The sequence below is a fragment of the Siniperca chuatsi genome, linkage group LG17 (assembly GCF_020085105.1).
Source record: "Siniperca chuatsi isolate FFG_IHB_CAS linkage group LG17, ASM2008510v1, whole genome shotgun sequence".
Taxonomy (NCBI): Eukaryota; Metazoa; Chordata; class Actinopteri; order Centrarchiformes; family Sinipercidae; genus Siniperca; species Siniperca chuatsi.
In genome coordinates, this window is record NC_058058.1 from 130,001 (window position 1) to 152,485 (window position 22,485).

Consider the following 22,485-nt stretch of genomic DNA (forward strand, 5'->3'; position numbering starts at 1 on the left):
TTCGTGAGGCAGGACGGGGTTCGTCAGGCAGGACGGGGTTCGTGAGGCAGGACGGGGCTCGTGAGGCAGGACGGGGTTCGTGAACATCACAAAGACTCACTCTGAGCTGAAAGCCCGACACCCTTTCAGCTCAGAGTCTCTGTGGTTCAGGTTTCGTACTGAGGGAAATAAAAACAGGACAGATTTATTAACTAAGAGACGTCTTCATTCAGATAAACAAACTGCCTGAAAAGATTCGATAAAATGTTGTCGAACTTCATCTTTAGATCTGACATCGTTTCTGTAACATGAGACGAACACTGGATGTTATAATGACACACTGATAAACACAGTTAATGTGAATCAATCACATCGTGGATGATACCTGATCTGATTAATCAGAACTGATATTGATCCAACAGATCAGATCAATGCCATCTCTATCTGCTTCCTGGTCGTCTCCATGGTAACAGGGGTCACTGGGGGGACAATAAACACTTCCAATTCATAATAAACTTTTCCAAAAATACTCAGATTCTCTTCATTTTCCATAGTTTACACCTGAAAACAAAGACAACCATAAACTCTGACTTCAACATGCAGAACACAGAGAACACCTGGGTCACATGATCCTGTCACACCTGGACTGTGACATCATCTACAGTGACCTCAGGCTTGTTTCTGATTGGACCGGCAGGTACAGACATTATACTGCTTCTCTGAGAACCTTTGAGGTTTTTCTTTTACAGTGAACGTCAAACAAAAACTTAATTAAAGCAGCAAAGAAGAAAAACCAAAAGCTAAAATAAAAAGAATAGAAGAAGACACAGGTATATAAACTGGTTAATATCGATCAATAACATCTGCATAATAAAAATGTGACCTTTAACCTACTGATTGATCTACAGCTGATCGATTGATTTCATCACCATCTATTGCTGCTGCTGAGTCAGTGCTTAGACTGTCCTGTTGCTATGGTGACTGATAAATCACATTCGGTGGCCCTCCCCCTCCTGATGATGTCAGAGGTCAGAGTCCAGTTGGGCATGGCTCAGAAGGGCGGCGGCCGGGTCGTCAGTGGGCGGGTCGGAGCTGAAGAAAGGCTCCGCCTCCAATTCCAGCAGGGAGGGCAGATCGGCCCCGCCCTCCCCCAAGCTGATTGGTTCAGACATCAGGACAGGTGTGGCCGTGTAATGCATCAGCTGCTTCCCTGGACCAATCAGAAAGCAGCAGAGAGTCACCATGACAATAGGTATTAGGGGTTCAGGGGCCAGACAATGCATTACCTCAATGAGGGTCCTCACAAGTACAGAAGTATAAATGTGAGTGTGCGTTACCTGTGTGGTTGGTGTTGCTGCTTTCATCACTTCCTTTAGGAAGTTCTTCAGACAGCAGCTGAGAGGAAACAGTGACATCACAGTCAGACAGGGGTGACATCGTCATCAACAGGTTGTTTTCAAAAACTCAAACATGTTTAATTTAACTACATAAGTCACATTCTGTATGTATATACACCTTTATATGCACATATATGTACTATTACACCTGTATACCTGTATGCACCTGTATACAGGGTTTAACGTTAAGGTTTTTTTTTTCCAAAGTCAAAGTCAATAGTTAACTCAAAGTCAATGTTTTGCCCCTATAGAGATTGTTTTATTTATTAGCGGTTATCAAATAACAAAAAAACTAAAGTTAATTGTCATGTTTAATCTTTATAAATAAAGTAAATGAATCAGAACAAGGACGCAGTGCGTCACCGATGCAAAGCAACAGACTCCTCCTCCTCCCCAGAGACGGACTCCTTAACTGTGAGTTAGCGATAAATTATCAAACTGGCAGCCATTTTCCCGTGAGCAGGGATGGGTATCATTAGGATTTTATTGATACTACTATTCTTATCGGTTCTTTTCCATTACTAAATAACTGCTTTTTAAAAATGATTAAAAAAATTCAGAACAGGATTAGAATTTAATATTTTAAATATAACTAAATGTTGTTTCTAGAGCAGCAGCAGCGACACTAAATAAACTCGATAATATCTCAGTGGAAACTAATCTAACTTGTCAGTAAAATAAACCATATTCCTGACATCAGAACACGGAGCGAAGTCTGTTCTTCATTCGGTCTGAACATCCATCAGTATCAGTGCTTCCTCCTGTCTGTCCGCCTCCCTCTGCTGCTGCTGCGACTCACTGCAGGTAAGTTACCTGGTGGAGGGGGACGGGCTGCTTTGTCTCAGCCAGCAGGAAGTTTACAAGAATTTGTACAAGATTTGTGGCAAACGAATCGAAACAGTCCGACTACATGCAGACGGCTTCGTTTGAGCTTAACTATCAGCCGAGCTAGCTCGCTGTGCTTGTGTAAAACACGAGACTGCTGTTGTCAGCTGGAGTAATCTCCAACATGGCCTGTCGCTGCAGCGAGCGTCATAATACCACGGTCTTTAATGTTTAGCCCCGAGGCCCGTTTAATACCGGGTTTCAGTACCCGTCCCCACTCGCGAGCGCCTGATCGGTATGTGCAACTCTAAACAGAGATGCTTCCATCATCAGCGCCGGAAAAATGTGTTTAATTATTTTTTACAGTTGCTAAATTTGCTTGCACAACGTGGCATTTTACTTGCACTGGGCAATCCTTATTGTTGAGCACTGGTATATACATGTGTATGTACCTGTACTATATTATTACACCTATAAATATACCTGTATACACCTGTATATACACCTGTATGTACTATTACACCTGTATGTACCTGTATACACCTATATACAAAAGGGATGAACACCTCCTCAGGTAAGATGTTCCCTCAGTTATATATCCAGCCTTTATTTAAGCAGCTCGTCTCACTGAGGTCAGACACACCTGAGTGCAGCAGGTAGAGAGACACGAGCTAAAGGACAGACAGCAGCAGAGACAGACGTCCCCACACAGATCTGAAGGTTTATATTAAATCATCTGGTCTGATGGAGACGCTGCTGCAGAGCGCTGTCTGACACGCTGGGCCGAGACCTTCCACAGGTGTGACGCTGGGCTGAGGTCAGGTGACCGTAAAGGCCGCAGCATTTTATTGACATCGTTTCCATCCTCACCAAACCGCTCAGGGAGCGCTGCTGCACCGAAGCTTCTGCATTTGTACACCTGTATATAAACTGTATATACATGTACTTGTACACACCTGGTTGCACCTGTATGTATACATGTGCTTGTACCTAATTACACCTTTATATACACACCTGTATATGCCTATATGGTCAGAAAATGACAATATAGGCAGACAAAAAACAAAATAAGAGTGTGTCTTGTTGAACTCACAGTGTCCAAACTGTCGAGGTCAAAGTCTCCAGAGGGACAGGAAGAACTGAAAAACTAAACACACAGTTCACATAAATACACACATATACTGTTAATGTGTGTCACAAGTTCATATGTGACGAGTGTTAATATAACACAGTCAGACTGACCTCCATGAGTGGGGAGGTGTCAAAGGTGAAGGTTTGTGCGTTCAGGATGCTCTGCAGGTTTTCTAGACCGCTGTCAATACTGTCCACATGATCAGACAGCTCAGACCTGAAACACAGACAGACAGGAGAGCGAGATATGATGTAAAGTTACATCATCAGGCTGGTATTATTGTATATTTTTCTTCTTGTCATTAAATCCCATGTTTAGACTCAAACCAACAAAGTGTCAGTCCGTCTCTCAATACCGTCTGACTTCCTGTCTGTGCCTCTCAGCTCCGAGCCCATTGGTTCCTGCTGAAGACGTTTGTCTTTAAAACCACCTCACAAAAACATAGTTTCATTTTTAAACTAGACTTGCAAGCAGGTATACCGGGGTCCAAACACCTGACGCAGCTCTGAGCCGAAGCTGCACCAACTGAGAGTTTTGTCATTTTGGAGCAATCTGTACGTAAATCTCACAAATATTTCTTTAGATTTTTAAAAAAAGACTCAGTGAATTCCTAAAACAGCAGCTCATCGTAGTTTTTCATCAAACGTTACTCAAACAGGAGGAAACAGAGCATCTGTTGGGGACTATTTCCAGCGGCGGATGAATCCACATGTGGTGCTGTAGTGAGTGTTTGGGGCAGCAGGACGGTGTGTGTGGGGCGGAGGCAGAATAAACTACAGTGTGTGTGTTCATGCTGATGAAGGAACATGTCAGCCAGCGCAACACAGCGGCTCGCTGATGTGTTTTAATAGTTTCTGGACAACGACGGAGCTCTATGGCTCAGAGGAGGAAGATCCATCAGCTGTGATTCACACACAACACCTGGTTTGAGTCTGAACACGGTGACAAAAAGAAACATAAAATATCACCAGACTTATCCTTTAAAAACACACTAATATTTAAAATGTTAAAGAGCATTTAGATTAATTGATTCACTTGTCAGATCGTGTTGATAAGAAGCGCCAAACGTCAGGTGAGAGTCCACCTGCAGAGGGAGGGGGGCGGGGTCTGAGGGAAGCACAGGAGTTTTAATGACACACCGGACCTTCAAAAGGACTACCATCTGAGAAGAATAAATATAAAAAAATACTGCTGGGTTACTTTTACAGGTAAACTGAGACCTTTGAATGTTTAATTACACATTTATTAGTCTATCACAGAAAAAAACAGTTAAAGGCAACAGTTCATTCTGGGTAAGGCGTGCCCCTGGAGGGTCGGGAGAGGGGGCGAGGTGCAACAAGGGGATGAAAACGTGAGGGCGGTAACATAGGGGCAATAACTGGAAGACAGGTTCAAGGCAGTCTGCGCAAACAGTTAGCAGTTGTTGGGACAGTTGTTGACCTTTGTTGGGACTGTTGCCGGCAGGTGTTGGGACAGGTGTTGGGACAGGTGTTGGGGCAGGTGTTGGGGCAGGTGTTGCCGGTGTTGGGAGGTGCTGTTGACCTTTGTTGGGACTGTTGCCGGCAGGTGTTGGGACAGGTGTTGGGGCAGGTGTTGGGACTGTTGCCGGCAGGTGCTGGGACTGTTGCTGGCAGGTGTTGGGACAGGTGTTGGGGCAGGTGTTGGGACTGTTGCCGGCAGGTGCTGGGACAGGTGTTGGGGCAGGTGTTGGGGCAGGTGTTGGGGCAGGTGTTGGGGCTGTGTGGGACTGTTGCCGGCAGGTGTTGGGGCAGGTGTTGGGACTGTTGCTGGCAGGTGTTGGGGCAGGTGTTGGGACTGTTGCTGGCCGGTGTTGGGACAAGTGTTGGGACTGTTGTCAGGACACGTGTTGGGACAGGTGTCAGGATTGTTGTCGGTTGGTGTTGGGACAGGCGTTGGGTGAGATGTCGGCAGCCGTTGGGACTGTTGCTGGCAGGTGTTGGGACAGGTGTTGGGTGAGATGTCGGCAGCCATTGGGACTGTTGCTGGCAGGTGTTGGGACAGGTGTTGGGGCAGGTGTTGGGACTGTTGCTGGCCAGTGTTGGGACTGTTGTCAGGACAGGTGTTGGGACAGGAGTTGGGACTGTTGTCGGCTGGTGTTGGGACAGGTGTTTGGACTGTTGTTGGCAGGTGTTGGGACTGTCTCCGGCAGGTGTTGGGGCTGTTGTCAGGACAGGTGTTGGGACTGTTGCCGGCAGGTGTTGGGGCTGTTGCCGGCAGGGGTTGGGGCTGTTGCCGGCAGGGGTTGGGGCTGTTGCCGGCAGGGGTTGGGACTGTGGCCGGCACGTGTTGGCAGTAGGGGGCCAGTTAATAGCAGGTAAATCTAAGTAGGATAAAACAGGTGTAAAAGACTTACTTGTCAATACAGGCGATGGTCTGACATTTCTGCTGAGGTTTGGCGGGGCTTGGGGCAGAGTTTTGAGTGGGAACAGAGGCAGGTGATTGGCTGGCTGGGGCTGGTGGGAGAGGCCCAGTGGAGGCAGGGCTCATCACAACAATGGGACTGGCTACAGAGACCAGAAACAGAGACACTAAATACACCACAAACCTTTAGTAACCAGGCTGTTGTATGGTTGGTTGGAGGTGTTGATAAGCTGTTACCTGTAGGATTGGTGGTGGTGGTGGTGTTCGGGGTAAGCTGCGTCTCGTTATCCTGTAGGATGGAGTTGATGAAGGTGGTGGGGGAGAGGGGTGTGTCTACATGTGTAGCTCCGCCCTCCAGAACAGGACACACCTCTGAGTCAGGACTGGACGGCTCCTCTTTGACACTGACGGATTGGCTCTCTCTGCAGGTGAAACAGGATTGGCTGTTAGCGACTGCTGACTGACAGAACGCAGAATCAGAACCAGTTCTCTTGTGTTTCTCTTCCAAAGCCATACAAACATTGTTAGACTCTTACTGAGATAAACGTCCGATGAATTTCTACATAAACATTTAAATTTAGATTATAATTTAAGTGTGTTTTGGAAAATCAATATAAAATCTGTTGAACATATATTTTTTCAATGTGAGTTTAAGTTTTGTGTTTGGCTCCCTGAGGTCCATCTGCTGGGTTCCAAATATACAAATTTAAGAGATATAATTTGAATTTATTCTAAAAGGACAAGAACACTGAATTTCTGTATAACAACCTGATGATTTTGGCAAAATATTCTAAAAGTGTAGATGTTTCAAATACTTACCTAATGACCTTTTATTATATTCTAAAACTCCATTCAGACTATTTTTGTTTGTAGAGCAGGGGGGCTGATTTTAACATCACCTGCTCTGGTCAGTGATCCATATGTACATCATGTCATGGAGGAAGTCAAAAATGTTGTTGCTAATCTGATAAATGAACATGCTAACATGCTAACACCAACATATAGACCTATTGGGAACCAATATGATGACAGAAAACATTAAAGCCATCAGGGCAGCGAGACCCCATAAAAACTCATCAAATGTGCTGTTGTGTTGTCAGCTTCAGGACGGTGTTGCTGTTCTCTTGACAGACCAGTTTTTTAGCCTATATTCGTTTACATTTTGTCACACTGACATCATTAAAAGTAGCTGAATCAGCCGTTAGCAGCTCCTGTTTGCAGCGTACCCATGGGTGTACAGACAACATCACTGATCCTTTGAATCATCCGTTGTCATATTTATGGTCTGCTGCTCATGTTGTGGCATTTGACTTTGAACTCTGCCTTTTTGATTGTATCAACTTTAGAGTTACTGACTATAGAGGATTGGTTCTCACCCTGCGTCCGTCCAATCACTGACCACATCCTCAGCTGTGGGTGTGGCCACCTCTGTGATGTCAGAGATGATTGGTCCAGAAGTCACCGGGGAGTCGGCTGAGAACAGACTGGCTGCAGCCTGGAAACAAAAACGCACAAACATCCAGAGTTATACTGCAGTCACAGCTGATCTCAGAACCCCCCCAGTTCAGATGGGCTTTATTGGCATCATGGGAAACAGACATTAACGTTGCCAACGCATGTGTGAAATAAAAACAAACTGAAGAATTGTGATATTAAAATATTTACAGATAAGAAAATAATAATAATAATAATAATTAAAAATTGTAGACTTGCAGTTAAAAATACAAGTAAGTGAAAATACTACAAAAAATTTTTATGTACGTGTGTGTGTGTGTGTGTGTCCTCAGGTTGTGTTGATACGTGTTGATCAGCAGGATCCTGCCTCCGTCTCCTCGGAGTATTTTTAATGTCGAGCTCTTTGAAATCTGAGATCACAGAGTTGAACTTGTTAAAGTAAACGTTCCTTATTTCACTGAATGTTGAACATTGTAGGAGGAAGATCTCTGTCTCACCTCACCTGTCTCACCTCACCTGTCTCACCTCACCTGTCCAACAGTGACCACATGTCTGTCTGTGTCTTCCTGTCTGGATGTCCAGTCTGTGGACACTGAGCCTGAGTCAGGATCTGTCTCTGCTTCCTGTCTCTGACAGCAGAGAGATTCTGCCAGTTAATCGTCTCTTTTTAGGGCCAGATAACTTTCTGATCGGATCTGGATTTTAGTTTCTGTCCAGTGATCCAGATTCAGGTTTCTTTACGTCGTGTTGTAGTTTGGTTTCCTCTGATTGGTGTTTGGAAAGCAGTGCTGGTGTGAGACTGGTCCGAGAGTCTGAGGGGGGGCAGTGAGTCTCAGCACCAGCTGACATAGGGGACTCTGTTCTGGGCTCAGCTCCTGGGTCTGGAGGTCTTTGGGATGGAGGGGGTCTCGGGGGCTGAATGTTGAGTTTCAGCGGGTCTCTGCCTGATTCTGCTCCACATGCATCTGTTGGTGTTTTTCTGTGTGAAATGTATCTGCAGAGTCCTGCATGTAGAGACTCTGCTGGACGTTTGTCCCGGCGGGTAAAGCTCTGGTGAGTGGACCCCAGACTCACCACCAGACAGCGCAGTGGGCCGGATGACACTATCACATATTTTAAGACAAATTTTAATTGGAATAGGAGGTCGGTATGACTCCTGCTGTGTTCGATGATATGATTATTGGTAAACTGGTTTTTGTTCTCCTGACATCTGGGGCGTTTTTGAAAAATCATGACATTAGTTTTCTTCATATGTCTCCCTCTCTGATGGCCGCCCCCCCCGAGTCTGGTTCTGCTCGAGGTTTCTGGCTCTTAAAGGAAGTTTTTCCTTGCCGCTGTGGCCAAGTGCTCATGGTGGGATTTGTTGGGTCTCTGTAATTAACATTATAAAGAGTCCGGTCTGGACCTGCTCTATAGGAACAGGTTTGTGACTGTTTGATAATGATCCCAATTATTCATCAAACTAAACACGTCTTTAACACTTCCATTAAATCTGATTTAAAGCTCGGACAGGTGAGTCAGTGACACGTTACCTGCACGTGCTCCAATGAGAACGGCCGACTATATTTAGGCACGGAGTGGGCGGAGCTAGAGTCATTCAGCATCAGAGGACTGCAGACAGACAGAAAGACAAAAAATATATAATATATAAATATAAAACAGTAAATATATACATAACACAGTAAGTGAGGGTAAACAAGACACATTATCATGTTCTTTAAAGGGACATTACACTGATTTTACATGTCAAGTTCAGAGAGGAGGAAGGAAGGAAGGAAGGAAGAAGAGGGAGGAGGGAAGGAAGGAAGGAAGGAAGAAGAGGGGAAGGAAGGAAGGTCACTGAGAAGGTGATGAGGGAGGTGCAGCCAGAAAACAATAGGCCTGATTACTGATTACTGGACCATCATGGAAACAATTAGGTCAGTTTCAGGTGAAAATAGCTATTAACAGATACTCAGGTAGACTCCTTCCTGAGGGCGGGGCTTAAGCAACACAGAGTAGCTTAAATTTCTGAGTTCTCAGACCATTTTCACAGTTGAGAATGACTTCCGGATGGGAGCCGAAACGTCTTGATTCTGAAAACAGCGTCCAGACGACTGCGACTGAAACCTTTTCTACAATAAACATTATATAATAATAATAATAATGATATATTAATGATAAAGTCAAGTGTGTAGTATAAACTGTGTAGTATTTGTAGTACACTGTTGTACATTGTACAGTATATTGTGTAATATATTGTGTAGTATTTGTGGTAAACTTGCATCTTCCTCTTGACTCCCAGGATCCTGTTGGACTGGACGAGAGACACTAGGAACTGGATCAACTGCAGAGAGAGAGAGTTCATTATTGGTTCAGGTAGAAGCTAAGACAATGTGCTAACATGCTAATATTCTGATTTCGATGCTGTTAGCATTGCGCTGGCTTTGTGCTAATATGCCAACATGCTTATATACATCAGAAAGCGGTTGAAAACCGAAGATCCTATAGATGGAAATGTAATTTCACGTGTGTTTGGGTTACAATTTTGACAAGTTCGTATACATTCCTTTCGTATTAAACAAGCCTTTGTGTTACAGACATGTCTAATAATGATTTTGCAACCTTGCCTGAACCTGAGCGTCGGTTATACCTTGCGGCCAGATATTGCTTATCTGGCAACCCCGGGTAGCATTAAGCTAAGTGTTGTCTGTAAATAACCAACTGTCTGATCTGGGCTGAGATTTAGTTGGTGACGACAGTCATGTTTACTGCTGCTGCTAGACTGTAGCCTGACTGTGTGCTAATATGCTAACATGTTATTAAAATATATACAGATAAGTAAGATAATATTAATAAAAATTGTAGACTTGCAGTAAAAAAATACAAGTGAAAACACTACAACATTTTTTTATGTATGAGTGTGTGTGTGTGTGTGTGTGTGTGTGTGTGTGTTGATACGTGTTGATCAGCAGGATCCTGCCTCCGTCTCCTCAGTATTTTTAATGTCGAGCTCTTTGAAATCTGAGATCACAGAGTTGAACTTGTTAAAGTAAACGTTCCTTATTTCACTGAATGTTGAACATTGTAGGAGGAAGATCTCTGTCTCACCTCACCTGTCTCACCTGTCTCGCCTCACCGGTCTCGCCTCACCTGTCCAACAGCGACCACGTGTTCTGTCTGTGGACTCTGAGCCTGTACTTGGTCAGGATCTGTCTCTGACAGCAGAGACAGAGTCCAGTCCATCGTCTCTTCAGGTCCAGCTTGTGGTGTAAAATGTATCTGCAGGATTCTGCATGTAAAGAGTCTGTTGGATGTTTGTTTATAGCTATGATGAAAGGAAAATCACCCCAAAAGGATAAGATTTGAGAATAAAAATAGCAATTCAAATCCTGTCCGAATGTATTTAATCAGGTGTATTGAACACCTGTTGAACAAGCAGAAGCAGTCAGCTCCCCTCTCATCCACAGCTGCTGTATTTTACATGCGGTCGGCGCTGGAAGCGCTGAGCTGCAGTGTTTTGACCGGGCCTGAACGCTCCGCTGTGAAGCTCGCGCTGACGGGAGAGAGGACTTCCTGTGGTTTCTCATAAAATAAAAGCCGTTTGATTGCACCCCTCGCCTAAACCAAACGGAGTATTTCCTGTAGGTGAGAACGCGTCTGACAGGACAAAAAGTCTGAGCTTAGCGTTATGTAACGTTGCTAGCTTACGGCGTCTTCTTAACAGCACAGTTGTCCAGACGGTGAAAAGATAACTTAGCTAAGGTAGTTAGTAGCTGAGCTTACGTTACGAGTCATTGTGATTTTTTTTTTTGCTGTGGCAGAAAAAAAGAGAAAACGTGATCAATAATCTGATCGCTCTGATCACTCTGCTTCCAGCTCCGCAGCTCCAAAACATATCTGGGAGACCTCCGGTTTTAGGCTATTTTAACTGACATTAGCCTGACGCGTAGCTGGTAACTAGCTAGCTTCAGCTCTGCTGTGAAGAGTGCAAGACGTCGCCGTAGTAACGAAATGAATTGTGTGCTAATTAACATGCGGATATAGACGCTGTTAGCATTGTGCTGACTGTTTGCTAACGGATTCCTATAGGCTGATATCTGATCCCTCTGCTGACATCACACACGTGTGTGTGTGTGTGTGTGTGTATATATACACTGTACACGCATCATCAGAGGGGTCACATGAGGTCACTGATCTCATCACACCTGATCCTCAGGTGACCTCACACCTGATCCTACAGTCTCCTGAAGGACTCCAGGAGTATCAGACTTCATTGTAGAGTTTGTGTATTGACATATTGTTGTAAGGATATATTACTGATATATTGGTGTACTGATATATTCATGTATTGATATATTGGTGTATTGATTACCTTGTTGACGACTTTCTGTTGCTGAGCGTGTTTCTGCCTCAGACTGGCCACTTCTCTCCACAGAGCCTCATTCTCACTGACACACAGAGAAACGGGATCAGGTTTATTTAATGAGGAGACCTGCTGACTGGGTCAGGTGTAGTTCTGGTTCTGGTCTAGGACCAGGAGTTCTTACTGTCTCATGGCGATGATCCTGGAGTCGATGGTTTCCTGTTTTCCCTTCATGAGCTGGACATCGTTCAGGATCTTGTTCACTTTGTCTGTAGACATCTTCACTTCCTCCTGACGCACTGACGACACCTTAGCCAATCACAGCACAGAGAGAGAGAGACACACCGTTACCTGGACCAGTCACAAAGAGACTGTTACCATGGAGACCAGGACAGACTGACTGATGTACAGGTCTACAGGTTCAAGTGTAGCTGCAGGTTTACAAGTTTATACAATATGTGTACAGGTGTGTATCTGCTGCAGGTACATGGTAAAACACATACAGGTGTTTACAGGTATGTGTGTTGGTGACTTTGCGTTTCATGTTATACAGCAGGTTAACAGGTACAGATGTCACAGATGTTACAGGTGTATGTAGGCATATACAAGTGTTACAGGTGTATGCAGGTGTGTACGAGCGTATGCAGGTGTGAACGAGCGTATGCAGGTGTGAACGAGCGTATGCAGGTAGGAACGAGCGTATGCAGGTAGGAACGAGCGTATGCAGGTGTGAACGAGCGTATGCAGGTGTGAACGAGCGTATGCAGGTAGGAACGAGCGTATGCAGGTGTGAACGAGCGTATGCAGGTGTGAACGAGCGTATGCAGGTGTGAACGAGCGTATGCAGGTGTGAACGAGCGTATGCAGGTGTGAACGAGCGTATGCAGGTGTGAACGAGCGTATGCAGGTAGGAACGAGCGTATGCGAGCGTATGCAGGTGTGAACGAGCGTATGCAGGTGTGAACGAGCGTATGCAGGTGTGAACGAGCGTATGCAGGTGTGTACGAGCGTAGGCAGGTGTGTAAGAGCGTATGCAGGTGTGTACGAGCGTAGGCAGGTGTGTAAGAGCGTAGGCAGGTGTGAACGTGTAGGCAGTGTGGCAGGTGTGGTGTGAACGAATGCAGGTGTGAACGAGCGTATGCAGGTGTGAACGAAATGCGTGTGGATGCAGGTGTGAACGAGCGTATGCGGTGTGAGCAGCGTATGCAGGTGCAGTATGCAGGTGTGTACGAGCGTAGGCAGGTGTGTAAGAGCGTATGCAGGTGTGTAAGAGCGTATGCAGGTGTGTACGAGCGTAGGCAGGTGTGTAAGAGCGTAGGCAGGTGTGTAAGAGCGTAGGCAGGTGTGTACGAGTGTAGGCAGGTGCGAACGAGCGTATGCAGGTGTGAACGAGCGTAGGCAGGTGCGTGCGAGCGAGGCGTGGCAGGTGCGCAGGCGTAGGCAGGTGTGTAAGAGCGTAGGCAGGTGTGTAAGAGCGTATGCAGGTGTGTACGAGTGTAGGCAGGTGTGAACGAGCGTAGGCAGGTGTGTACGAGCGTAGGCAGGTGTGTACGAGCGTAGGCAGGTGTGTACGAGCGTAGGCAGGTGTGTAAGAGCGTAGGCAGGTGTGTACGAGCGTAGGCAGGTGTGTACGAGTGTAGGCAGGTGTGAACGAGTGTAGGCAGGTGTGAACGAGTGTAGGCAGGTGTGAACGAGTGTAGGCAGGTGTGAACGAGCGTATGCAGGTGTGAACGAGTGTAGGCAGGTGCGAACGAGCGAGCGTGCAGCAGGTGTGTACGCAGTGTAGGCAGGTGTGATGCAGGTGCGCAGGTGCGAACGAGCGTATGCAGGTGTGTACGAGTGTAGGCAGGTGTGAACGAGTGTAGGCAGGTGCGTACGTTGGTGACTTTGCGTTTGATGTTCTCCAGCAGGTGTTCTTTTCCTCTGATGAAGAACGGATGTTGGAACTCGGTGTCGTCTCTCTCCGGTTTCAGCAGACCGCCCTGCTCGATGTGAACCACCTTATGGAAACCATCTGTACAGACAGAAACATGTTCAAAGAAACAACATCAGACGCGATTCGGTCAAACGTTAAAACTTTCTTTTCTTTGTTTGAGCTGAAGTGAGAGCTGTTTACTGTGATGTCAGCAGTGATGTCAGTGAAGTAAAACCTGTTTACTGTGATGTCAGCAGTGATGTCAGTGAAGTAAAACCTGTTTACTGTGATGTCAGCAGTGATGTCAGTGAAGTAAAACCTGTTTACTGTGATGTCAGCAGTGATGTCAGTGAAGTAAAACCTGTTTACTGTGATGTCAGCAGTGATGTCAGTGAAGTAAAACCTGTTTACTGTGATGTCAGCAGTGATGTCAGTGACGTGAAACCTGTTTACTGTGATGTCAGCAGTGATGTCAGTGACGTGAAACCTGTTTACTGTGATGTCAGCAGTGATGTCAGTGAAGTGAAACCTGTTTACTGTGATGTCAGCAGTGATGTCAGTGACGTGAAACCTGTTTACTGTGATGTCAGTGACGTGAAACCTGTTTACTGTGATGTCAGCAGTGATGTCAGTGACGTGAAAGCTGTTTACTGTGATGTCAGCAGTGATGTCAGTGAAGTGAAACCTGTTTACTGTGATGTCAGCAGTGATGTCAGTGACGTGAAACCTGTTTACTGTGATGTCAGCAGTGATGTCAGTGAAGTAAAACCTGTTTACTGTGATGTCAGCAATGATGTCAGTGACGTGAAACCTGTTTACTGTGATGTCAGCAGTGATGTCAGTGAAGTAAAACCTGTTTACTGTGATGTCAGCAATGATGTCAGTGACGTGAAACCTGTTTACTGTGATGTCAGCAGTGATGTCAGTGACGTGAAACCTGTTTACTGTGATGTCAGCAGTGATGTCAGTGACGTGAAACCTGTTTACTGTGATGTCAGCAGTGATGTCAGTGACGTGAAACCTGCTGTCTGTGATGTCAGCAGTGATGTCAGTGAAGTAAAACCTGTTTACTGTGATGTCAGCAGTGATGTCAGTGACGTGAAACCTGCTGTCTGTGATGTCAGCAGTGATGTCAGTGACGTGAAACCTGTTTACTGTGATGTCAGCAGTGATGTCAGTGACGTGAAACCTGCTGTCTGTGATGTCAGCAGTGATGTCAGTGAAGTAAAACCTGTTTACTGTGATGTCAGCAGTGATGTCAGTGACGTGAAACCTGTTTACTGTGATGTCAGCAGTGATGTCAGTGAAGTGAAACCTGTTTACTGTGATGTCAGCAGTGATGTCAGTGAAGTAAAACCTGTTTACTGTGATGTCAGCAGTGATGTCAGTGACGTGAAACCTGCTGTCTGTGATGTCAGCAGTGATGTCAGTGACGTGAAACCTGCTGTCTGTGATGTCAGCAGTGATGTCAGTGACTGTCATGTTTACGTGGTTTATACTCACACATGTTGAGCTGTCGGATGAAACTGGCCATGTTGTTGTGTTTGAAGAACTTTGGTAGAACTTCTTTAGAGAACCGACCCTGATCGAACACGTGGAAGCTGGTTCCACTCTGACACAGAACACACGGAAAAGCATCAGTATCAACAATAAAAACTACAGCTGCAACAATTAGTCAATTGATCGATTAGTCAACAAACAGAAAACGAATCTATTCTGATAATCATTTAACAATTTCAGTCATTCTTCTCGAATCTGATGCTTTTCTTTGTTTTCGCTGCAGTAAACTGAATCTAACAAACTATTTAAACATCAGTTCTGGTTTCACGGTTTTCATATATTTTATCAACCAACAATTAATCGATTGAGAAAAGCAGCAGATGAATCAATAATAGAAATAATTGTTAGGTGCAGCTCTAATAGAAACAAATAAAGACACGAAAGACTCTGATCTTCAGATAAACTGAGTCTGGTCCTCTGGTCTGGTCTGGGGGGGCTGGGCGAGGTCTGAGACCTGGTCTCACCCCGGACCAGGTTCCAGCCCTGGTCTTGCCTGACAGCACAGTCTGCCCATTCATGCCCTTTCCCTGGACATATTTTTATATAATATATTGATTACCTTGTATATTTGACACTATTGACCAGATTTCTTTCTTTCTAGGCTGCACTGATATTCACTTGTGCATGTTTATGTGAATAAGTTATCGTTAGGATGTGAGTTATTATGACCATAGAAGCAGAAACATATTAATGCATTCATACTGTAAATGTCCTTCCCTCCAAAATTAAACTGATAAATGCTGAAAAAATGCAATTTAATACATTGAATATAAGTGTATTCAGCGTCGTAATCAATGCACATCATGCGTTCATATTCACTGCTGTCTGTCCCGCTGCAAACCGTTAGCTACACGAACCACGCGACCGCGAGATCAAAGTGCGTCTCTCTCTTTCAACGGCTCTGGTCAACGTCAAACTGACCAGGTCAGCTGACTCCTCTAACCAGCCTGTGATTGGACCACAGCCCGCTGACATCACAGCTACAGTACTGACACATCGTATGAAATCTCTTTTTCAGATATATAGTTTCCATAGCTTTGATGTTTTTTGGACTGATGCTGATTTATGCGTCTAATAGATTCAGAATAATAAAACCTTAAACAAGTTGTTTGAGATGAAACAAGATTCTTAATACTTAAAATAAGTTTAGATGCTTCTGACGCAGGAAGCTTTCAGACGCACCTGTATACCTGTCTGCCTGTCTTACCTGCACATGGAAGCTGTTTCCATGTGTTTAGTCGTCTGTATCTGAACTGAGAGCTGCTGCGTCGACACACATTCTGTCAGTAAAGTGGATTCTTCTCCAGAGTTTTCCCAGACCATTACGATTGCAGTTTACGTTCCTCCCGTGGCTAAAGCGTCGCAGGCTGCTGACGTCATCAACTCTGTGACCGTCTGACCTCATCACCTCGACAACAACCCCGCCCACCGTTACGCACGGCAACAACGAGCACGGCTGAAAGCGAAAGTAACACTGCTGAGCAGTGTTTCCCACACAGACGTTAGTCGGTCGGGCCGCCCAGGTGTATTAACACCTGGGCCGTCCGCGATCGATTAACTAGCGGACGACCTCTCCTTGCTCTTCCCCTCCCGTGCGGTCTAAACACAGAGGGAGATGCCGTTGTTCAGTAAGAGCTCGTAAGTGCACCCGTTGGTGCCACGCTGGTTTGATCGTTTCGACAGGCGAGCCTCCTCCGCGCGGCTCAGCTGCTGCCGTGGAAACCGACTTTATAAAACAAAGAGCTGACGAAGAGCAGAAACATGCGGGCGGAGAGAGACAGGAAGGGGCGGGGCGGGCAGGTGGAGGAAGGTGAGCAGATTAATGTAGTTTATATATATAGAATACCCTGAAATATCGTGATATTATTTTAAGGCCATATCGCCGCCCCTATAAGGAAGCACACTGCTCCATAGTTCTCCCTCCCCTGGGCAGATCAGATCACAACCTGGTCTACCTTAAGCCCCTCTATAAACCTGCAGTCCAGCAGCAACCAGTGACCACCAGAGAGGAGACTCTCCAGGGCTGTGCGACATGATCCACCTCACATCCTGGTACAGGTCACTTCATACCCTCATAACGAAACATTTCACGCACATTTTCTGTAAATTCAAGGAATACATGCTTTATATAAATGACCACATGGAAAGGCCCGTTTCTTATTTTGAATTATATACTCGACAAAGAAACTCGACTGTACCGTCGTAGACTCTCTCCGTTCTGTTTGACATGATTCTTGTGTCGGTGGTAAAAGAGGTCGGTGGCGTTTGAGTCTGTTGTGGTAACGGTCTTCGGGATAATTTGCAAAGTACAGTTTTCTGGTCCGTGTCAGACTTTTCATACCCAAACCACGTCCATGCGACAGAAGCAGCCCCTCTTTCAGGTACGAGCTCCCCGTGTTGTCTGGGCCGTTCTGCGTCACGTTCACTCTCCTCCATGTTTGTTTGCGTTGCCTTCATGCAAATGTCCTGCCTGCATCCGTGACGGGCGCAAGAACGCAAAGCGTGGTCCAAATGACGAAGACTATTGCCGTAAAGAGCGTGATTTGCAACACAACAAAATAAACTGGAAAGTTCTCTTTAATGCACATGGGAAGGACATAGATGGTCTCACAGACTGCATCACCGATTGCGTACCAAGACCGTTTCCCCAACAACAAACGCTGGGAGACTACGGTCATCAAGGCGTCACTGAACAGGAAGGTGGCCTTCAGGACTGGAGACGAGGAGGAGGTGATGAAGGTGCAGACAGAAGTGAGGGAAAAGACCACAGAGGGCAGGGAGTGTTGCAGGAGGAAGCTCGAGAGGAAAAGGTGTAGCGCGGCATGAGAACCATCGCTGGCCACCATTCACCTCCACCAGGGTGGAAGGAGACCTGGAGGAGGCTCACCGTGTTCTTCCAACAGGCTCCCCTTCGCCTGGCCCCACCCCACCATTCACCTAACCTTTCTTCTACTGCACTGTGCACCTTCACCTCCACCTTCCTCCACTTACCTCTTCACCTGGCTCCCTCTCACCACCAGTGACCTCCACCTTCCTCCCCTTACCCCTTCACCTGGCTCCCTCTCACCACCATTCACCTCCACCTTCCTCCCCTTCACCTGGCTCCTCTCACCACCATTCACCTCCACCTTCCTCCCCTTCACCTGACTCCCTCTCACCACCATTCACCTCCACCTTCCTCCCCTTCACCTGACTCCCTCTCACCACCATTCACCTCCACCTTCCTCCCCTTCACCTGGCTCCCTCTCACCACCATTCACCTCCACCTTCCTCCCCTTCACCTGACTCCCTCTCACCACCATTCACCTCCACCTTCCTCCCCTTCACCTGACTCCCTCTCACCACCATTCACCTCCACCCCCACCCCTTCACCTGGCTCCTCTCACCACCAGTCACCTCCACCTTCCTCCACTTACCTCTTCACCTGGCTCCCTCTCATCACCATTCACCTCCACCCCACCCCTTCACCTGACTCCCTCTCATCACCAATCACCTCCACCCCCTCCCCTTACCCCCTCCCCAGCACCCTCCCCCACCATCTCTCCTGCATCCTCCATTCACCTCACCTGGCTCCAGGGTCAATCCCCATCACCACCATTCACACTCCACCTTCCTCCACATCTTGACCCTCTGTGGAAGACACATGCCTGGTTCGTGACTACAGACCAGCGATCACTGGACCCTCTGCAGTTCGCCTACCAGCCCCGCACTGGAGTTGAAGACGCCATCATCTTTCTGCTGCACAGGGTTTGTGCTCACCTGGACGAGGCAGGCAGCACTGAGAGAGTCCTGTTGTTGGACTTTTCCAGTACTTTTAACACCATACAACCTGCCGTCCTCAGGACTAAGCTACTGGACATGCAGGTGGATGCTCCACTACTGGCCTGGATCACCAACTACCTCACAGGTCGGCCACAGCGTGTGAGGCTGCAGAGCAACGTTTTGGACATAATAGCGAGTATCACGGGGCACCTCAGGGACGGTCCTGTCTCCCTTCCTGTTCACTCTACACCTCAGGCTTCAGATGCTGCTCACAGTCCCGCCAGACGCCAGTCTGCCATTGTGGGCTGTATCAGCAGGGGACAGGAGGCGGAGTCCACGAGTGCGGTGGACAGTTTTGTGGAGTGGTGTGAACTGAGTCACCTGCAAATAAACATCACAAAGACTAAGGAGCTGGTGGTGGATTTGAGGAAGCAAAGGACCCGTACGAACCCAGTCAGCATCAAAGGAACAGAGGTGGACACTGTCGAGGAATACAAGTACCTGGGAGTCCACATAGACAACACGTTAGACTGGACTGGAAACACAGAGTACAAGAAAGGTCAGTATTTTCTCAGGAGACACGGTCTTTCAAGATCTGCAGATGCTGCAAGTGTTTTATGACTCAGTGGTGGCCAGCGTCAGCTACTACACTGCAGCGTGCTGGGGCAGCGGGCGAAGGCAGCCGATGCTAACAGATTCAATAAGCTCATCGGGACAGCTGGTTCTGTCCTGGGAGTGGAACTGGACTCTTTGGTTGAGGTGTCGGAGAGGAGGATGCTCAGTCGTAGACTGAGACCACAGAGGTGCACCACAGAACGCCACAGGTCTTTTCTACCTGTGGCCATAAACTGTATAACTCCTCCCCCTTCTGCAGAAGGACAGCTGAACATTGGACACTGAGGACAACAATAAAGGAAAATTTCTTTTAAAACATCATGTGGGTTTCTTTGAGACAGACAACATCAATAGAGCGCTGTGAAGCGAAGCCTTCAGCACTGAGCTGCGGTATGTAGAAAAGGATCTAGGGCTGGGCGATATATCGAATATATTCGAAGATTAACTAATGTGCAACATAGCAGATGACCATATCGTCACATTCGAGTTGTCAGTGTAGCTACATTACTTTAGTCAGCCCCGACCTCCGAGGAGACAGCAGTCAACCCTCAGCAGGGGTAGGACCTGGTCTGGTCTGCCTGGTCCTCATAGGTGGGGCAGCAGCACAAACCCACCGTGTGCTTGTGGAGAGGATCAAACAACGAGCGCATCACTGAGGCTTCGCTCTCCAAAGACTGCGAGCAGGATTAGTGACCCTGCACACAGCAGACCAGGAGGCCACGGCTTGGCTTCGCTAAATAAAAACCATGATGAGCAATTTTACTTTTTATCTATATCACTGCCAATATTACCTTTCTATTTAAGTTTACTTATTTTACTCAATTAAACTTTCTTTTAGTGTTATTCTATTAGCACTTGTGTCAGCGTTTACTCCTGATACGCTGAACATTTATTACTCTGTTTTTATTCTTATGTTGTTGTCATGTTTTAACGATCACTGGCACAAGAATCTCCTTCGGAATTAAGAAAGTTCTAGCTTATCTTTATTTTTATCAGGTTTAACTGCTTTAATCAGATGTAAATAATTTATTTTAGCTGAATTAATGACTATTATCTCTGATGTCTAAATCCTCTACAGATCTCATTACCTCTGATCAGCTGTTAGCCTGTTAGCTCAGTTTGTTTGTCACAGACGTTAAACCTGTTGAAGCTAATAGCTAACAGCTAACTGTATGTAACCCAGACATTTATTCTTTATTAAGCTCTGCCTGCCCAATCAAAGTTAACTGTCCTCTGAAGGACTCTGCCTGCTAACTGTTAGCCGTTAGCTCTCTGCTAGGCTAGGCTAGGCTAGGCTAGGCTAGGCTAGGCTAATGTGTGTACCGGGCTCCAGCAGATGAGCGCGTCGGTGTCCGGGTCCTCCACCAGGGTCCACAGTTTGGTGAGGAAGGCCGGGACGTTACCGCCGCTGAGCACCGCCCCTCCTCCTCCGGGATACTCCATCACAGAGATGAAAATCAAACACACTCCGGATTATTCAACTAAAAACACCGCAGCTAATCGGAGCTAATGATGCTAACAATTAGCCTGCTGCTAGCGCCATCCGCTGCTCAACGATCTCCAAACAAACAAACTAACTAACTGCGACACGGAGCCGGACTGCGGTCTGATCCGGATCACAGAGAGTTCGGTCCTGGTGACGTTACTGGACTCTGCCGATGTCCGCTGGGCTACAGCTGATTTATTCAACTTTATTTTAAACTCCGCAGTGGAAAATTCCAACAAATCCGATAAAACAAACAACTGCGTAGCTAGCTGGCTGTCGCGCCGAGATGACATCACTGTAAAACGTAACGTGAACGTTTGGTCGCTTGGTGACGCAAAGACCTGTAATCTGGATTATTTCTAATTTTAACCCTCGTCAGATAGTTTACACCACTGAATGTGTAGCGAGATGCACGTGCTCCTGTTTTTTATTATCATTATTATTTTATTTCTTCCATTTTCTCAGATCTTTTCCATTTCTAAACAACCTTCAGGTTGATGAATAAATCAAAAGTCAGGAGATTAAAGAGGAAGCGTTTCTGTTTACAACACGTGAATCAGTCGAAGTAAACGGCTGACTTCTTTCAAAGTTTGGCCCTTTTTGTTAATTTTTTTGTTTTTTCCCTTTACGTTTGAGGGAAATATTATAACAGATATTCACACAAATGATACAACTCTTTCATTGAGTTTCTGCTAAACTGTTTAAAAATAATTTAATTACATTTCTATCAATTCTACTACAATCAGCTGATCATTACTAACTTTTAGAATAATTCATATGATCACAACATTAATTTGCACATTTCCTTATGGTATGGTTTATACTGTAGTAGCTTAATGTTAACTAAAAGTACGATTGTGTTGTTTAAAAAACTGAAATCAACTGCTCATCAATAAACTGCTGAACATAAATAGAATTCATAAAACCTCAAATTAAATCACATGTACAAGTGTGTGTTTCTATTACATTTTGTTAAATTATGTTGAGTGATGAAAATCAGTTAACACATATTTGATTACTTGACTGTGGCCTAAAAGCTAAGATAATATGTTAATATATAAATAATACAGACGACAATTCTGATCAAAAATAACGTCATTGATCTGAAACATTACAGAACGACAGGTTGGACATCTCGAAGCACTTCATTCATTCATCTTGTCCTTTACTGAATTAAAAGGTTTCATATCACAGTAAAACTGAATGAAACATGGTTAGAAATATGTTACTGATCTCACGCTGCAGATGAAAAGTAATAGTGAAAAATCAACTATAATTTAATCACTTTAGTCTCTTTATAATTTATAAATGGTGACAGAATAAAAAATTGTTTGTTATTTGTCTCATTTGACCACAATGCAAATACGACCTAGAATGTTTTTAAATAGAATAGTAAATATAGTGTTAATATTAATAAATCAGTAATAATGACAGCTATAGAATAATAATGTCAGCATCAGTAACAGAGCCAATAACAGCTGTAGTAGCAGCTGTCGAGCAGGAACACGGGGGCAGCAGGTGGCCCACAACCACAGATCCAGACTCTGCAGGAACACGGGGGCAGCAGGTGGCCCACAACCACAGATCCAGACTCTGCAGGAACACGGGGCAGCAGGTGGCCCACAACCACAG

The 22,485-nt window shown here is 45.8% G+C and overlaps 1 protein-coding gene and 1 long non-coding RNA gene across 6 annotated transcripts; one reads left to right on the top strand and one right to left on the bottom strand.

Moving 5' to 3' along the window:
* Positions 1–183: 183 nt before the first annotated feature.
* On the bottom strand, positions 184–21,200 carry hsf1 (heat shock transcription factor 1). 3 transcript variants are annotated; one of them, XM_044171338.1, is made up of 15 exons: positions 20,691–21,200; positions 14,934–15,042; positions 13,393–13,529; positions 11,700–11,824; positions 11,525–11,600; positions 9,435–9,496; positions 8,703–8,781; positions 7,092–7,210; positions 5,953–6,137; positions 5,708–5,858; positions 4,369–4,440; positions 3,444–3,549; positions 3,295–3,348; positions 1,317–1,374; positions 184–1,189 (listed from the first exon to the last, which is right to left on the bottom strand). In XM_044171338.1, exons 1-15 carry the CDS (start codon positions 20,808–20,810, stop codon positions 1,002–1,004), a joined length of 1,641 nt encoding a protein of 546 aa, XP_044027273.1. In that variant the 5' UTR covers positions 20,811–21,200; the 3' UTR covers positions 184–1,001. The 3 variants fall into 3 exon arrangements, with proteins under 3 accessions (XP_044027273.1, XP_044027275.1, XP_044027274.1); XM_044171340.1 differs by lacking the exon at positions 20,691–21,200 and adding an exon at positions 16,198–17,820; XM_044171339.1 differs by lacking the exon at positions 4,369–4,440 and having other exon boundaries at positions 20,691–21,198.
* Positions 4,478–5,701, top strand: LOC122864173. Of its 3 annotated transcripts, none has more exons than XR_006375155.1 (3): positions 4,478–4,845; positions 4,912–5,025; positions 5,094–5,701. It is a non-coding gene; the product is annotated as an uncharacterized LOC122864173 (long non-coding RNA). The 3 variants fall into 3 exon arrangements; XR_006375157.1 differs by having other exon boundaries at positions 4,924–4,945; XR_006375156.1 differs by having other exon boundaries at positions 4,478–4,797; positions 4,900–5,025.
* Positions 21,201–22,485: the final 1,285 nt, after the last annotated feature.